The sequence below is a fragment of the Agelaius tricolor genome, unplaced genomic scaffold (genome assembly GCF_023055355.1).
Source record: "Agelaius tricolor isolate 1412-34295 unplaced genomic scaffold, bAgeTri1.0.p SCAF_19, whole genome shotgun sequence".
In the NCBI taxonomy this organism is placed as follows: domain Eukaryota; kingdom Metazoa; phylum Chordata; class Aves; order Passeriformes; family Icteridae; genus Agelaius; species Agelaius tricolor.
Window position 1 is genome coordinate 14,408,965 of NW_027269279.1, and position 17,929 is coordinate 14,426,893.

A 17,929-nucleotide genomic window follows, 5' to 3' on the forward strand; every position below is an offset into this window, starting at 1 on the left:
GCGGTGGGGGAAGCGTCCCTGCATGGAGCATCCCAGCGGGGCAGCCCCGGCTGTCGCTGCGGGGCTCGGGCGGGTTTTTGGCGGATCCCTCAGCCCGATTTGCATAGCCAGAACCCCACAGGGTTCTGACAGGAAGGAAGATCTGCGAGACCCAGGGCAGGAAGGGGCGCGGAGAGAACGGAAAGAGACAGAAACCACCGCGCTGGAAGCGGCGGGGGGAAGGCGGACCCACCTTGCCCAGGTGCTGCCCGAGCATCGCCCTGCCCCAGGTGGCATCAGGGGACACCAGCGACAAGGGTGGCTTCTGCTCCAACCGGAGCAGCGCCCAGGAGGAGAAAGCCCTGGGGATACGGAGCTGAGCGGACTCGGAGCGGCTGCATCCGCCCGGGCCATGAGGATGCTCTCGGCACTGCCCTGCTGACACAGCGACCTGGGCAAGGGGCCCGAGGCCAAGGTAGGGGCTTGAGGGGGCTTGGAGGGGTGTGGGGAGAAGGGGAGAAGGGGAGAAGGGGAGAAGGGGAGAAGGGGAGAAGGGGAGAAGGGGAGAAGGGGAGGTGTCCCTTGGCTCTCCCGAGTGGGGACAAACTGCTGCAGAGCTCGTGCTGTGGTGGCCACGTGAAATGGAGTCACTGGACCAAGGCTGTGACTCAAGGCAGGGCCGGGAGCTGACAGGCAGAGGTCCCTGGCACGGCATGGCACGGTATGGCACGGCATGGCACAGCATAGCATGGCATGGCACGGCCATCAGGCTGGCAGGAGGGGGTGGAGCCCAGAGTGATGGAGATGAGCGTGGCACCCCACAGGGCGCCTGGCACATGTCACAAATCCTGTCCCCTTGCCTGCTCTGGGCACAAAGGAGCCTCAGCCAGGCTGTCCTGCCTGCCCAGAGCCTTGTGCAGCAGCTTTCCCCCCTTAATGTCATCTGCTGAACTAATTAACTTCAAAATAATCCAAAATAAACCCCAAGATGTACCTCCAATAGAAAAGGAAGAGATTAGTGACACACTCACCTGTGGCACGCTGCAAAACTGCCCCAGAGAGTGGGGCAGGGCCCTGGGGTGTGCCAGGAGCAGGGTGGGGCTGGAGCTCAGCCCTGCACCCAGGTGGGCACCGAGCACCCTGGGCTGCCTCAGGGCATCAGGCTCCACCCTGGGGTTATTTAGGCACTTGTGGGCACTGTGTAGCCATAAATGTGGGACTGCTGGGGACAGGCTGGCTGCTGTCACCCTCACTCAGGGTTTGGCCACCACATGGAAGAGTTATCCAAAGCTAGACAGGCACCATTGGGAGCCAGGGGACGCCTCCCACCCGCGGGGTTCATGTTGCACAAAAATTTCTTCCTGGAGAACCTGCAGCTGCTCTTTGGGGTGCTCTGCAAGCCCAGGAAGGCTGGGTGGGTACCACATCTGTCAGCATCCCTGGGGCTGTGGGTGGCACAGGGACGGGCTGGCAGCAGCCCCTGCCCAGTTTTCCTGCTGATATCCTGAGGTCCCGTTGGTGGGAAGGGCAGGAGCTGCTTGCTGGGAGGATCTGCTGTTCAATCAGCTGCTTGCTCAGCTGTGGTGAAGCATCCTCAGGCCATGGCCAGCTGAGGAAATGCATCAGCCTTCACTCTGCAGCTTGTGAGGTGCAGCAGTGCCCTGCAAGGGACCTCCTCTCCAAAATTAGCTTCATTTTTAGCTGTTTGGAATCACCCCTAGATCGATTTTTCCTTTTTTTCTGGTGAGATTTGGGATTGGCACTGCTGGCATCCAGCCCAGGGGCCCTCATGTTCCCTCACCTTGTATTTAACCCCTTCTGTGCCTGGGCCCTGTTATAGGGGTTGGGGCTCAAGGAAAAAAAAAAACAAAACTCAAACCTGGAAGAGATTAAATTTGACATAAAACACATTTAATTTGGCAATCAATTTTGCTGGTATTAAACCCAGACCAAAAAATTTAAGTCATATGTAAACTTAGATAACTGAGTTACTTGCCAGTCTGCAAGCCTAATAACTGAGTAATAATGCAGAAGGTATTTTATTGCCTTGTTTAATTAGCAGAAATTAACGATGTTAAGTCTCTTCCATTCTGCCAAAAGGTGGCAGCCTGCATCCTGGCTTCGGGATTTGCTCAGCTCAGGGAACAGCTGGAGCTGCTGGCCTGGGAAATGTTTTCATTCCCATGGTGGCACACGGACATGGAGATGGCCAGGCTGAGGTTTTGGTGTGTTTGGGGCATGGAGTGAGCTGGGCTGGCACCTCCCATCTCCTGCAGGTGCTGTGGGACCATGCAAAGGTCATGTAGGAAGCTTTTCACCTTATCTAAATGCTGTAGCTCATTTTCCATGTTTTCCATCTGTGGGTGCCTGCAGCCATGCAGGAGCTCTTGCCCAGCCCTCTGGTGCCTGTGTAACCTCAGCCCAGCCCTGGCAGCAGGTCGGGTCCCCAGGGCTCTGCTGGGACCTGGGAAATCCCACTGGAGGTGCCAGCCACCCCCTCCCTCCCTCCCTCCCTCCCTCCCTCCATGCTGCTGAATCTGCCCAGGAGCCCTGCAGGGGAACAAACACAGATTCCAGCTGCTGGGCGTGCCCTGATGCAGTCCTGGTGCTGCTGGGACAGCTCCTGGCCTGGGGCTCAGCAGGTTCCTGAGGCACAGCGGGGTGGGTGGGCCTGTCTGGGGCAGCAGGAAGGTCTGGAGGCAGTAAATGCTCCCTGCTGTGGCCACCTCAGGGCTGTCCCTCCATCCCAGATTCCCTGGACGCTGCTCTGGTGGTGTTGGACTGCCAGGGGTGACACTGCACGTACATAATTAGAGGCTGCACATAATTAGAGGCAGAGATGAGCAGGAGCTACATGCAGGCCTGTGTTCTGTGGGCTTGGAGTCAGGAATCCTGGAACAGACACAGTGAAAGCACAGCAGCTGTGGTGGTGGGGACCTGCCAGCACAGCCCTTGTGGCTCCCAGCACCGATGGGTTTTGGCAGGGACACTCAGGTGGGATGTGGGGTGCTGCTTCCAGCTGGATTGGAGCTGCTCAAAGAACACCTCAGTGTTGTCTGAACATCCTTAGAGGAAAGGATTTTCTCCTGGGCTGGACCTTTGGACCGCACTAAGCAAAAAATCAAAGTGTTAATGCCAAATTTTTGCCAAGAAAATCCCCTTTTCTCTCCCTGGGGCTTGCAGGTGCCATTCACAGTTTGGCTGGGCAGCCTCCCACCCTCCTGCCCCTTATTCCCATTTCCCTGGGGACACTGGCAAAGCTGCCTCCCTGCTCCTCTGGCTGCCAGTGGGACATTGTCCCTGCTGGATCCTGGCTGGGCAAAGCTGGGATGTGCAGGATGGACACCTCAGGAGGGCTCATGGCAGCTCTGGAATGAGCTGGGTCCCATCCTGGACACACCTGGGTGTCTGTAGGGGTCATGGAGCTTGGCTTTGGCCAGCTCTTACCCTTCAGACAGCTCCTGTGAGAGCTGGGAACTCCTCCAGCCCCAGGACAGCCTCCAGCAGCCCCCTGTGCTCCTAGAGCTGCCCCTGGAGCTCCTGGAACCTGAAAAAACTCACAGCCCTCCCTGCATTATCCTTCTGCTGCTTTATTCTCCTGCTGAGGTGCCTCTGCACGAGCTGCTGCTTTGTGAAGGAGCAGCAGAGGACAATCAAACCCTCTCTGGTGTTGGAGCAGGTTTCCCCCACCAAAGGGCCCTGTTTCAGAGGCAGGGCTGCAGGGGACACCTACAGCAAAACCCCTTCCATCCCTGCAGGGATCACCTACAGCAAAACCTCTTCCATCCCTTTATTCCTGCAGGGATCACCTGCAGCAAAACCCCTTCCATCCCTGCAGGGAGCAGCTGCAGCAGGAGCCCCTTCCATCCTGGCAGTGCTGCAAGGACCAGAGACACACCCTGGGACTGCAAAGGCTCAATTGAACCTTCCAGGCCAGTTAGAGACCAGAGCACATCAAAGGGTGAACATTTAGCTGTGAATTGCTCACTGAGCTCCTTTAATTGATGGTGGCTTCATTGACCAGGCCACTGCCTGGGGGTGATGAGTAAGAACTGCTGCAGCTCCCAGTGTGGAGGAAAGGGCTTTGGGATCTGTGGGATCACCACCCCTGCCCGGGCTCCTGGAGCTCTGGCACCACTGGCACAGGGGCTCAGCCAGGCTTCCATCCTGAAGGGAAGGGCGGTGGGCTCAGCCCCTGCTCCAGCAGCACCTCCCAGCCCTGCAGGGGCTCCTCAGGAGCCACCTGGGCAGGTGGGGCAGGGCTGGTGCTTTGTCACCTTCTGCCACTTCCCCCTCTCTGTGGGACATGCCCCTTGTCTCTGGGGGAGACCCAGGTGTGGGAGGGACCCAGCCCTGGGGACACTGCCAGGTCCCTCCTGCAGTCTTGTGCTTCTGGTGGGAGACACAAACCCCACATGGAGCCCTGGGAGGGAGCAGGAACAGGAGAAGTTCCAAGCACCTTGGCCTTGCACCATGGACCAGAAACCCTGCCAGGTTTGGCTGGTCCAGCTGCATCTGTGCTTTGTCCCTAGAGGAGTTTTGACCAAGGAAAGGAGTGTTACCTGTTGGTATGGCTGCATCAGAGCCCCCGCAGTGCCCACGTCCCCCTCAGGGGTGGGCTTGGCAAAGGCAAGGCTGTCTGTGGGGAGAGACCCCACTGCAGAGCCTCTGACCAGCATGGAGGTGTTCACATGGATCCAGAACACCCTGCAGGGCACGTGGAGGGGAGGAAAGATGCCAGACACAGGCCTTGCGACACTGTGTGTGCATTGCTCCTGTGATCAGACATCCCCTGGGGCTCAGGAGCTCCCACCTGGCCATGGCTGGAGCCTGGTGGAGAGGCCACAGCACAGTGCCTCCAGCACAGCTGGAGCTGGGAGCATCTCAGGCATGGAGATTGTCCTTCTCTGCCTCTGCTTGAAGAGCAACAGGGCTCCGAGCAGATACACCTCTTAAAAATAACCACCAACCCCTGAGCGTGGAGTGGCAGCAGCTGAGGGGGAGGGAGCGGTAGCTGCTCCTTCTCTGCTGATGATTCAGAGCATCCTCAGAGCTCTGCACAGGATGTGGTGCTGGCCCCGCTCAGCAAGCCCTGACAGAGGCTCTGGATGGGGCCAAGGTGGGTTTGAAACCAAAGCAGGCCCTTCATCACTGCCCCACAACTTCCTTCACAAGACAGAGGAGAAGGTGCAAGCAGCTGCCAGCCCTGGTGGCAGTGGTGACACTCAGGTGACCCACAGAGGGCACAGGGGCACTGCCAGGGCAGTTCCTGCCCCTCTGTGCTTGAGGAAGGTGGTGCTGTAAGTGCTGGTGGTGAAGGCACCACGTGTGTGGCACTGGAGGTCTGGGCCCAGCTGTGCCCCTGCCACTGAAGGGGACCCAGTGCCAGCCAAAAGCTGATGAGTGAACCCCTGGCTCACCCACAGCCAGCTCGGAGCAGGCTCCCTCCCACACTGCTCCTGATCTTCTCCTCTTCCTCCCCCAGGGCCAAGGACAGGGGCTGAGGAGCCCTGGGTGGGGCTGTGAGCTGCCAGGGGCACACGGGGTGGCCCATGGGACACTGCTGCCACCACAGCGCTCCTCGCCCAGGGAACACCCATGTCACAGGAGGCCTCTGATGGAAGGTGAGTGGTGCTGGGCAGATCTGTCACCCTGGGGGAGTGCTGGGCTCAGAAATGGCTGAGGGGGCACCAGGGTGTGGGCAGATCCAAGGCAGTGCTGCACTGGCACTGAGGAACAGCTGTGTTGGAGAGAAATGATCTTGCTCAGATGTTTTTCTGTGCATGGGTTTGGATCCCAGGAGGAAACACCATTTCATGATTGTGCTGTTCAGGCTCTTTGGCTCCAGTTTCAGGAGCTGCTGCCCTCACCCAGCAGCTCCTAACAAAGCCTCCTGCCAGGGCTTTGGGATGGCATCATCACATGGAGGGGTTGGGCAGGGCACTCTGGGGGGCTCCAGCTGGGCCTGATCCTGACCTCTCGATTGAGTTCCCACCTTGATTTCATCCCTGCCTCGTTGCCATGGACTCTCTGATGAACTGGACTCTTGGAGGAACCTGGTGGCCACCTCTGGCCCTGTCCTGCTCACCTGGCTCAGATATCACAGTGAAATTAAACCCCCCAGTAAAGGCTGGACAAGCAGGGGATGATGCTGTGAGAGATTCAGGGCTGAGGCTGGAGCCTTCCAGCCAGGAGAGAAACCAGGGAAAGCTCTCCTGGCAAGGGCTGCAGAGAGAGCCCAAAGCTGGGGCAGCCACCAGTGCATGGGGTCAGGGTCAGCCATCCTTTCCCGTTCCCAGCCTGGAGCTGGGACTGCCTGGTGTGACCTGGACATTGAGGACATTAAAAACTCCTCAGAGGTGTGCAGAGGGCAGTGAGGGGCCTGCAGAAAGGTCCCTCAGACCTGGCAGAGAGCCCTTGTCACCCCTGGCTGTGTCCTTGCAGAGTCAGAGGCAATTCTGCCCTGCTGCCTTTCCTGTCACCCACATTCCCAGGGCTGCCCCAGCACCCACCTGTCCCTCTGTCCTGTCCCACAGCGGCCTGGATCAAGCAGTACAGCAGGCAGCTGGCGAGCTGCATCTCCCCACGGTTCCTGCAGGACATCATCCCCCACCTGCTCAGGCTGGAGCTGCTGAGGGCCCAGGAGGCTGCCCAGGAGCACCTGCCCGAGCAGGTGAGGGCTGTGGGGGCTGTCCTGGCTGGCAGGGGCAGCCACACCTCGCAGTGCCTGCAGAGCCCCATAGGGACCCGCAGCTCCACCCGCTCATCGCTGTCCATGGTGGGCAGCCCAGCCCGGGGGGGCTGCACCCATGGCCTGGTGCTGGCAGCAGCTCCCTGGGGGTGCACAGAGCTGGGGGTGCACAGAGCTGGGGGTGCTGGCAGCTCTGGCACCCCCTGTGACAGTGATGGTGCCATCCTGGGGGCTCTGCTGGGCAAGGACACAGCCAGGGGTGACAAGGGCTCTCTGCCAGGTCTGAGGGACCTTTCTGCAGGCCCCTCACTGCCCTCTGCACACCTCTGAGGAGTTTTTAATGTCCTCAATGTCCAGGTCACACCAGGCAGTCCCAGCTCCAGGCTGGGAACAGGAAAGGATGGCTGACCCTGACCCCATGCACTGGTGGCTGCCCCAGCTTTGGGCTCTCTCTGCAGCCCTTGCCAGGAGAGCTTTCCCTGGTTTCTCTCCTGGCTGGAAGGCTCCAGCCTCAGCCCTGAATCTCTCACAGCATCATCCCCTGCCTGTCCAGGCTTTACTGGGGGGTTTAATTTCACTGTGATATCTGAGCCAGGTGAGCAGGACAGGGCCAGAGGTGGCCACCAGGTTCCTCCAAGAGTCCAGTTCATCAGAGAGTCCATGGCAACGAGGCAGGGATGAAATCAAGGTGGGAACTCAATCGAGAGGTCAGGATCAGGCCCAGCAAGGGCAGCCTGGTTCAGACACAGCCCAGTGGCCACCAGGCAAGGGCAAGCAATGAGGTCCAAGATCCAGCTCCTACAGCACAGCGTTAGCTGAGGCTGAAGGCCAGGGCTGAGCTTAAATGGGCTCCTGGACTGACCGTGAGGCTGACCAGGGCTCTTTAGGCCTGTTGGTGTCCTCTGAGCCCTGCCATCCTTCCCACCAGCATGGCAGGGCTCCGTGAAGTTTCCCTCTGCATGGGCACGGCAGAAAATGAAGCAGCTTCTGTCATTTGCCTTTATGCTTCCTCCTCTTCCTCCTCACCCCTGTTTCATTCCTCTGTGCAGAACTCATGGTGCAGAAGCACCTGGAGAGCCTCCAGAGCTCCTGTGGGAATGGCCTGGAGACGGGAGCCCTGCAGCGCCTCACCAACCTGCTGCTGGTGGAAGGCCTGACCGACATCCAGCAGAAGGAGCACGACATCCTGCAGGTGGAGACCACCAAGGGCCTGCCAAGCACATCCAAGAGCATCCCCCTGGAGAAGCTGTTCCTGCCTCTCTCCAAGGTCAGCATCCCCCCTCGGATCTCCGTCACCGTCGGCGTGGCCGGGATTGGCAAGAGCACTCTGGTGAAGCTGTTTGTGTGCAGCTGGGCAAAGGGGGAGATCAGCAGGGACATCCTGCTCGTGCTGCCCCTCACCTTTAAGGAGCTCAACATGCACGAGAAGCTCTCTGCTGAGCGCCTGCTGTGCTTGGCCTGCCCCCACACCACCGCGCCCGGCTCCGTCCTGGCCGGGGCTGCCCGCACCCTGCTCATCCTCGACGGCCTGGATGAGTTCAAGACCCCCTTGGATTTTTCCAACGCAGTGGTTTGCACCGATCCCAAGAAGGAGATCCAAGTGGACAACCTGATCACCAATATCATAAGGGGGAACCTGCTGCAGGAGGCCTCCGTGTGGGTCACGTCGCGGCCGGCAGCGGCCGGGCAGATTCCCAGCGGGCTGGTGGACCGCATGACGGAAATCCGAGGGCTTGGGGCTGCAGAGATGAAGGACTTCTTGGAGCAGATGTTCCTGGACAACAGAGATCTGTCCAGCCAAGTCCTGCAGCACATCAGGGCTAACAGATCACTCCAAGTCCTGTGCACCATTCCTGGTTTTTGCAGGATTTCTGCCTCCTCAATTGCTTATTTCCTCAAACACAGCAACGATCAATCCCAAGAAGCAACCGTGGTCCCCAGGACCCTGTCAGAAATCTACTCCTATTATTTTAAAATGGCTCTGAGTGGTGACTGGCTGGAAAAGCCGAGAGAAGCCCTCAAGATCGAGCAGGCTGTGAACACCAGCAAGAAGCTGGTGGGCAGCCTGGGCAGGCTGGCCTTCTACGGGCTGCTGCGGAGGAAGCACGTGTTCTACGAGCAGGACATGAAGGCCTATGGCATCGACCTCTCCCTGCTGCACAGCTGCCTCTCCACCCGCCTCCTGCTCAAGGAGGACATGCCGGCCTCCACAGCCTACTACTTCTCCCACTTGACCATCCAGGAGTTCCTGGCAGCTCTCTATTACTACACGGCGGCCAAGCGGGCCATCTTCGACCTCTTTGTGGAGAGCGGCGTGTCCTGGCCCAAGCTGGGCTTCCTCAGCCACTTCAGGAGCGCCGTGCAGAGGGCGCTGCAGGCCGAGGACGGACAGCTGGACATCTTCATGCGCTTCCTCTCGGGGCTGCTGTCCCCGCCGGTGAACCGGCTGCTCTCAGGGTGGCTGCTGCTGAAGGACGAGCACGGCGGGTGGCACAGCCAGGCCGTGGATGCTCTGCAGGGCTGCCTGCAGGCCGAGCACGCCGTGTCCTGGCGCGCCGTCAACGCCATGCGCTGCCTGCACGAGCTGCAGCACACCGACACCGCCCAGGCCGTGGAGGAGGCCATGAGGAGCGGCACCTTGGCCGGCATGCTCACCCCCACCAACTGCTCTGCCCTGGCTTATCTCCTGCAGGTGTCTGACGTCTGCCTGGAGGAGACGAACCTCTCCAACTGCCTCACCTACAATGTGTGTAAGAGGCTGCTCTCCCAGCTCCTCTTCTGCCACAGCCTCAGGTGAGTCCTGCTGGGATTGCACTGGGAGGAGCAGAGCGAGGAGAGACGCCAGGCTGTGACTGTGGAGTCACGGATTGGGTTGGGTTGGAAGAGAACTTAAAGCCCGTCAGTTCCATGGGCAGGGACAGCTTCCACTGTCCCAGGCTGCTCCAAGCCCTGTCCAACCTGGCCTTGGACACTTCCAGGGATCCAGGGGCCCTGTGCCAGGACCTTCACAGGGAACAATTTAATCCTACATTCTAATCTAAATCTCTCCTCTTTTAGTTTAAACCTGTTTCCTGTTGTAAGTCCCCTCTAATATTGGAGGCTGCAATGAGTTCTCTATCCCCTGTGACTCACAATCCCAGGTTTCATTGGAGACTTGGGTCCACCAAATGTTGTCCACCTGCAGAGAGCTGCCCTGGGGGTGGCACTGGGTCAGTTCTGCTTCTGTCCTTGAGCTTCTCCACCTGGGACAGGCAGATGTCATGGGAGGATCATCCTTTCTCCACTTTGTTCTCCAAACCCTTGCTCTGGCTCTTTCCTTGTGTGTCCTGCAGGCTGGACAATAACCAGTTTAAGGACGATGTGATGGAGCTGCTGGGCAGTGTGCTGAGTGGGAAGGACTGCCAGATCCAGAGGCTCAGGTAGGACCTGGCCAGGACATCCTGGGATGTCCTGGGGATGCAGCGTGGAGCTGGGGGCACCGCAAACCAGGGTGAGGGTCCCCCAGGAATGTGTCTGCCCCTGGATCCCCAGGGTGCCCAATGACCAGGACAGCCCCACGTGATCCCCTGAACCCAGGCACAGTAACCTTGCCCCAAGGCTGTCCTGCCCAGTCTTCCTGGAACTGCTGCCTCCTCACTGTTCCTAAAAAGCCAGTAAATCCATGGGTTATCCTAACAAACCACTTCCCAAGGTCACAGCAGATCCCTGGACACTCGAGGCTCTGCATGGAGCACCTGCTGCAGGGAGGGGACAGGCTCCTGACCCCTGTGCAGGGAGGTGCCTCATCCCAGACAGATGGGCTCCCACTTTCCCCACCTCCTCCTCTTCCTCAAGGCCGCACAGAGTCCCCCATGCTGCCATCTGAGCTCCTTCACGGGACACAAATGAATTTTATGTCCAGAAATGGTGTCCTTGCAGTCCCTGCCTGGTGTCCACCCCAGGAGAACATCCATCACTTTGGTTGTACCAAATGCTCCCCATGGCTCTTCCCTGCTCACTCATCCCAGCTGCATCCTGGGACATGCCAGGCTCTGTGCCAGTCTCTTTCTCCTCTGGAAAAACACCCGATTTTCCTTTTTCTGGGCAGCTTGGCAGAAAATCAGATCAGCAACAAGGGAGCCAAAGCTCTGGCCAGGTCACTGCTGGTGAACAGGAGCCTGATGGTGCTGGAGTAAGTGTCCCCCTGCCCAGCTCCTGTGGTGCCCCCATTCCCAGTGGGAACCATTCCCTGCCCATGACTGGCTGGATCCCACCCGGCCTCACCGAGCTGGGGTGGGTCTCCAGCCCCTAAAGCCACCACCACGAGCTGCTGGCCTGATGTGCCACCCCAGCAGTGCCATGTGGAGGCATCTGGCTTAAACTGGGCCTGTGCCAGTCTGGCTTTGCTAACCTTGGCTTTTCTGCTGCCCCACCCCAGCCTGCGGAGCAACTCCATCGGCCCCAGCGGAGCCAAAGCCTTGGCTGATGCCCTGAAAAAAAACCAAATCCTGCTCTCCCTGAAGTAAGTCTCAACCTGTGGAGCATCTCCTGAGCAGATCCCCAGGGCAGGCCCCCTTCCAGGCCTCTTCTGTCCCCCTGGGGTTTTCCCAAGCTCCAAGGGCAGCACATGGGGACAGCCTGGGAAAACACGAGTGCAGCTGGCACAGACCCAGCGACTGGGGCAGCCCTGGGCCAGGAATTTGGGATTCTCCTGCCTCTTGGGGCAGTGAAGGGAGGGGTTGGGGCTGCAGTCCAGGTCGAGGTCCTTTCTGTGCATGGGAGCTCCCAGGTGCTGTTTGGTGGAAGAAGGAAAATCCCATGGGAGAGGAGGGAAGGAGACTCCTGGTCAGGAATGCTCGGGGGCCAGACCCCTTTCTCAAGCCAGGGACAAGGGCAAGCAAACCCCAGAGCAGGTGACCACAGCCCCTGGCTCTGCTGTGGGAGCACCCATGCCTGGCCTCACCGCTGTGTCCCACAGCCTCCAGCACAACTCCATCAAGGAGGACGGCGCCGCCTTCCTGGCCGAGGCCCTGCTGACCAACCAGCGGCTGCTGACCCTGCAGTGAGTGACCCAGACGGGGTGTCCCCCCCTCCAGCCCCCCAGCAGGGTGGCTGCCACCCATGGGGATGTAGCTGTGCCATTCTCAGGTGCCTCCCTGCCTTTGCAGCCTGCAGAAGAACGCCCTGGGAGCCCAGGGCGCCCGGAACGTGGCCGAGGCGCTGAAGCAGAACCGCAGCCTGAGGGAGCTGATGTGAGCAGGGCATGAGGGGCAGGGATGGCACTGCCAGGGCCACATCCCCTGGGACCTGTGGGCAGGAAGGGCAGGAAAGGGGCAGGCCCATGTGCCAGGCAGGAGGGACACTGCTGGCTCTGCCCAGCGGGGCTGGTGTGGATAAAGAGAGCAGCGCCCTGGGAGCGGCCCTGGGGGGATGCTCTCTGCACCTCCAGGCATGCAGGAGCCACATGAAGGAAGGAGAAGCTGTCTCCCCTCTGGCAGAGGGAAGCAGCAGGGCTGCAGGCCCTGAGGAAACGTTAAAAGCTCTTCCAGCTCAAACCAGCCCTGAGAACAGAGGGGTGTGTAGGTGGGGAATGAGGTGGCAGCGAGTTCATGCTGGTTGCTGCAGCAGGAAGGGCCTGGGGGAGGTGAATTCCTGGCTGGCAGCTCCAAGCTCCCTCTTCTGTCTCAGACTCTCAAGCAACTCGGTGGGAGACAACGGCTCCATTGCCCTGGCTGAAGCTCTGAGGGTGAACCACAGCCTGCAAAGCCTGGAGTAAGTTCCCCCTCCATGCGTGGACTCCTTGACAACAGAGCCCAGCCTCCTCCTTCCAGCAAAATCTGCCGCCCCTGAAGCCCTCAGGCCCTCCCCATGTCTGTCCCACTGCACATTCCCTGGATGTGCAGGCTGGACACGATGTGGCAGCTCCAGCAGCAGCCAGGCTGGCCCTGCCTGCACCAAGGGGCACTGACAGAATCAATCCTAAAACCCAGTGATGATTTTTTATTCTGGCTTGGAGGAAATCAGTAGCTTTGGGTGTCCTCTCTCTCAAAAGTGACAGGATTGGCTGGGGCCTGGCAGAGTCAGGCTGGAATGGTGCCACCTTCACTCCCCATGGGAACAGCCCCTGGACAGGAGGGCTGATGGCTCCTGCTGATGAGTGGCTGTGCCTGGTGCTGTCCCTGTGACCAGGATCCCAAACCCATGGGAGCCTCATGCCCAGCTGAGCCAGCAGCCACAGTGACAGACAGGTGGGGACAAGGGTGCCCCAAAGTGCTGCAAGCCCTGTCCCCTCTGCTTGCTGGGGCTGGTGCTGCTGTGGCCAGCAGGAATGGCTGATCCCACCCTGGATGCTGCCAGGGCTGCTCCTTCTGCCTTGGCTGCCCCATTCCCTGTGGCTAGGAGATGCCCTGTTCTTGGTGAAATGGGCACTGTCCACCCCAGACATGGCCCTGCAGCCCAGCTGTGATGCCAGGACTGGCCCATCCTCACACCTCCCCTGTTTGTCTCAGTCTCCAGAGCAACTCCATCAGCAGTGCAGGGGTGACAGCGCTGACAGCAGCTCTCTGCTCCAACAAGGGACTCCTCAGCCTCAAGTGAGTGACAGTCCCTGCAGCCACCCTGGCCAAAGGCTGTGCTGAGACCTGGGAGCTTCTCAGCAGCCTGGGCTTGTGCCTGGTTGTCTCCAGCTCTGAGGTGCTGAAAGCAGCTTTGGTCCCTCCTCCACCTGTGAGGAACTTTCTCTCTATCTTTATCTTTCTCCCTTTGGGACAATATTCATTCAGCCACATCTTGGAATGACAGGATGGCAGCAGGGATGGGAGGCTCCAAAAACCCTGATGGGCCACCAGTGCCCACAGGGAACACAGGGAATGGAGCTGCAGGAGCTGATGGGGGTGGTCTCAGACCAACTGCTCTGCTCAGTCCATGGCCTCAGCCCCAGAGCAGGAGGGGAAGGGGCTCTGGGGCAGCAGCAGCCCCAGCCCTGCCTTGGCTGCCCCTCCCCAGCCCTGTGTCTCTCCCCAGCCTCAGGGAGAACTCCATCAGCAGGGAGGGGGGCCCTGCCATCGCCCGTGCCCTGCGCAGCAACAGCACCCTCAGGAAGCTGGAGTAAGTCCCATGGGGGCCCCAGGAGGGCACCCAGACCACCCCGTGCTGTCCCTGGAGCTGTCCTCAACTTCTCCTGTGTGACCTGAGTCCTGTGTCCCTGCAGCCTGGCGGCCAACCTGCTGCACGACGACGGGGGCCAGGCCATCGCCTGGGCCATCAGAGAGAACCAGGCTCTCACCTCCCTCCAGTGAGTGTCCCTGGGCCCTCAAACCCTGCCATGCACATGGCCAGGGACACTGCTCCTGGCCCTCAGCCCCTCCAGGCTGGGGCATGGCACCCCTGGGAGGTTTGCTGGGACATCCTGGATGGGCCCACGGGGTCCTGCACATCCCTGGATGGCTGTGGAGCCTGGCTGGATCAGGGCACGCTCACAGCCCAAGGCTTCACCTCTCATTTTCTCCTGTTTGCAGCTTGCAATGGAACTTCATCCAGGCCAGAACAGCCACAGCCCTGGCACAAGCACTACAGTCCAACAGCAGCCTGGTCAGCCTCGAGTAAGTGGGGACACAGGTGGATGGGTCCTGGGTCCTATTGATAGCTCATCCAGTGCCACCCCTGCCATGGGCAGGGACACCTTCCACTGTCCCAGGCTGCTCCAAGCCCTGCCCAGCCTGGCCTTGGGCATTGCCAGGGATCCAGGGGCAGCCCCAGCTGCTCTGGGCACCCTGTGCCAGGGCCTCCCCACCTCATTCTTCCCACTATCCCATCTAACCCTGCCCTCTGGCAGTGGGATGCCATTCCCTCTTGTGCTGCAAACCCCTGTCCTTGTGCCTGGTTGTTTCCACAAGTGCTCTGAGATGCTGAAAGCAGCTTTGGTTCCTCCTCCAGCTCTGAGGAGCTTCTCTGTGTCTTTATCTTTCTCCCTTTGGGACAATATTCATTCAGCCACATCTTGGAATGAATCTCTGCAAACCCTTGTCCCAAGTCCATCTCCAGCTCTCCTGGAGTCCCTTTAGGCCCTGTAAATCTGCTGTGTTCCCTGGCTGGGGATGCTCTCAATGCCTTGTGCTCCAGGAGCTCTCCCAAGCCATTTGGGGATGCTGGGCCCTGTGCTGGCCCTGTCCCTGTCCCTGCCCTGGTTCCCAGGCCACGGGCACACCCAGCCCCTCTGTCACAGCCTGCAGGAGAACGCCATTGGAGACGAGGGGATGGCCGCGCTCTCCGCTGCACTGAAGGTCAACACCACCCTGGCTGATCTGCAGTGAGTACCCAGGCTGCAGCAGGGCCCTGGTGTCACAGCCCAGTTACCCTCATTACCACCCCAGGGCCACCTCAGGACAGGTGCTGAAGGGTCCCTGTTCCCTTGCAGCCTGCAGGTGGCTTCAGTTGGCGCGGCCGGTGCCCAAGCCCTGGCAGAAGCCTTGATGGTCAACAAGAGCCTGCAGATCCTGGAGTAAGTGCTGGCTCTGTGGTGCCCAGGGCTGTGCCACGGGTCCCTAGGGTGTCTGAGAGCCTGGCCCTTGGCTCAGCTCTGCTCCTGCCCTCTGTGATCTCCCAGAGCTGTCCCTGGGTGCAGTCACTTCTCCCTCTCCTCCCGTCTGTGCCCCCGGGCTGTCGGGCTGTCCTTCCTCACCTTTCCCTTGTTTGCAGCCTGGGGCTGTCCTTCCTCACCTTTCCCTTGTTCGCAGCCTGGGGCTGTCCTTTCCTCACCTTTCCCTTGTTTGCAGCCTGGGGCTGTCCTTCCTCACTGCTCCCTTGTTTGCAGTTTGTTTCCTCACCGCTCCTTTCCTTGCAGCCTGCGGGGGAACTCCCTGGGCCCGGCGGGGGCCAAGGCCGTGGCCAACGCGCTCAAGGTGAACCGCAGCCTCCGCTGGCTCAAGTGAGTATCGCAGCCCCAGAACAGCCCGGCCCGACATTCCCTTGGGAACAGCGCGGGGATGGCCTCCTCCCGGTGGCCACACGTGCTGGTGCTGTCTGACCCTCCTGCCTCCCACAGCCTGCAGGAAAACTCCCTGGGCATGGACGGAGCCATCTGCATCGCCACGGCCCTCAGGGGCAACCACGGCCTCACCTATGTCAAGTAAGGGCAGCTGCAGGGGGTGGGAAAGGCAGGGATGGGGGAGACCATGGGAACCATGCAGGGACCTTCTCAGTGCCAGCCCTGCCCACTCCTGGCTGCCCCACAGGGCAGGGGCATCCCATGTGAAACCACTGCCCACACAGCTCCAGACCCTCAGCTCCCCTCCAGGGATGCCTCTGGGCCAAAGAACCACCTCAAAAGAGAAATCCTCTCCAAAGCCAGGGGAGAAGTGGCTCAGCCCCTCCTGCTGCCCAGGGCTGTGTCCAGCTCCTCCCTTAGCTGCCCCAGGGCTCTCAAACCCACAGTGCCCTTGAGCAGGGTCCTGCACAGAGGGGTGGGCACAAGGTGATGCCAGATTGTCACCAGAAGACGTGAAACAACACAACGTGCACACACTGCTGTTCTCAAGGTGAACAAGGGAAGTTTCTTTTCTGACTCCAACATTTATAGATTTCCAAAAGTGACAGTGGATTGGAGGGTGACAGTGCCACCTCTCCAATGACACTGGACAAACCAACAATCCATCAAATTTCTCCTCCTCCATAAAAGAATGCAAACCAATCAGTTATTTACAGAAAATGTGTGAGAAAATTCATTACAAGAACGTAAACATCAGAAGGCTTAGAAAAACTTAAAAACTCAGGGTGACAGCAGATGCTGGTGCAAAGCTGGGCAGCATCTGCTGTCTCCCCCAAGGATCCTGCTGTGCCTCGTGCCCCAGGCTGAGCTCTCTCTCTCCCCCCAGCCTGCAGGGGAACCTCATCGGGCACTCGGGAGCCAGGATGATCGCGGACACCATCCGGACCCACGCGCCCGACTGCGTCGTGGACGTGTGAGGGACCCTGGCTGCAGAGAGGGGACTGGGGTCCCCCTGCCCTGGGTGACTGCAGAGTGCCCATCTCAGGGATGAGGAATGGGGCAAGGACAGCTCCTGAGCTGCTGGCACGGCCCAGGAGGACTGAGGGTGTCGGAGCAGGAGCGCAGGAGGGTCAAGACTCGCGTTGAAAGCTGAGGGATGTGTGTGCCCATGTCTGTGTTCATCCAGGCCCTGGGGGAGCTTCAGGGAATGGGGGAAATGCAAAAAAGGAGTGAGGAGGGGCAGATGCCACATGCCAGACCTTGTTTTTGTGGGGGATTTATCTGCTGGTGGCAGCAACTCCTCCTGTGCTTTGTCACCCCTGGCTGGAAACAGCCCAGTCTAGCAGGGTCCCCTGAAATCCCAGCTGGACACAGAGATTTGCTGCTGCCTTGCTCAGATGGGAGTGATGCTGTGGACCTGGCACTTCCAGCAGGTCTTGGCTGGTGCTGGCCAGAGAGACCAGCCAGAAAACACCACCAGCTCTGTTTGGCAGAGCTGTTCTCTTAACAAGAGAAAGGTAACCCAAGGCACGGGAGTGGAACCATCTAGAAAGATCTTGGAAAATAAAGAGTCCTCAGGAAAATGGAGGAGTAAGAAGGGGAATGTAAGAAGAACTGCACTGCCTGAGGGTGGGATGTCTCCAGTACCTCTTGGTGCTACAACAGGACTGCCTCAGCTCCAACTGCTGCCTCTCAGCTTCAGGCTGGAGCTCTTGGATCTCCTGCTGCTCTCACGGTGTTCTGTGACCTTGGGATACGTCCTTCCAATGTCCCAGCTGCAGGGTCTGTCCCTTGCAGGTCACCTTTTGACCAGGAGAGCAGAGGTGGTGCCTTTGTGTGTGTGGCAGGGACCCAGGGACTCCCCAGAGGTGCCAGGATTGCAGGTGACCCATCAGCCAAACTGTGAACCCTCAGAGGCCCCTGAAGCCACTGTCCCCTGTCCCAGCCCAGCCAGGACACTGCCACACTCAGGGCAGCCAGTGGCTGGGTCCCTGGGGGCTGATCCCACAGACACTGGGCTGAGCCCTGGAGATGTAAATGCTTGGGAATAAATTCGTTCCTGGATGAGAAGATGCCTCGTGCAGCCTTGCTCTTGCACTGCAGGACATTTGGGATGGGCTGTGCTCCCCTGCCCTGGCCTGAGCTCAGTTCTCTGGCACAGGGGCTGCTGCTGCTGCCTGGCCCCAGCAGCTGCAATACCAGCAGGGCTCTGCCACCTGCCTGCTGGCTGTGCTGGGGGCTAGGTGGCACTGCTGCCTGGGGAGAGAGGCTCTGGCTCTGCACACCAGGTGTGG

The 17,929-nt window shown here is 59.7% G+C and overlaps 1 protein-coding gene across 1 annotated transcript; it reads left to right on the top strand.

Annotated features, from left to right (window-relative positions):
• NLRC3 (NLR family CARD domain containing 3) lies at window positions 1-17,698 on the top strand. Its single transcript, XM_071444460.1, has 18 exons — window positions 1-454; window positions 5,465-5,603; window positions 7,720-9,463; window positions 10,003-10,089; window positions 10,758-10,841; window positions 11,088-11,171; window positions 11,628-11,711; window positions 11,818-11,901; window positions 12,338-12,421; window positions 13,159-13,242; window positions 13,673-13,756; window positions 13,860-13,943; window positions 14,167-14,250; window positions 14,874-14,957; window positions 15,066-15,149; window positions 15,492-15,575; window positions 15,693-15,776; window positions 16,522-17,698. Exons 2-18 carry the CDS (start codon window positions 5,597-5,599, stop codon window positions 16,610-16,612), a joined length of 3,021 nt encoding a protein of 1,006 aa, XP_071300561.1. The 5' UTR covers window positions 1-454; window positions 5,465-5,596; the 3' UTR covers window positions 16,613-17,698.
• Window positions 17,699-17,929: the final 231 nt, after the last annotated feature.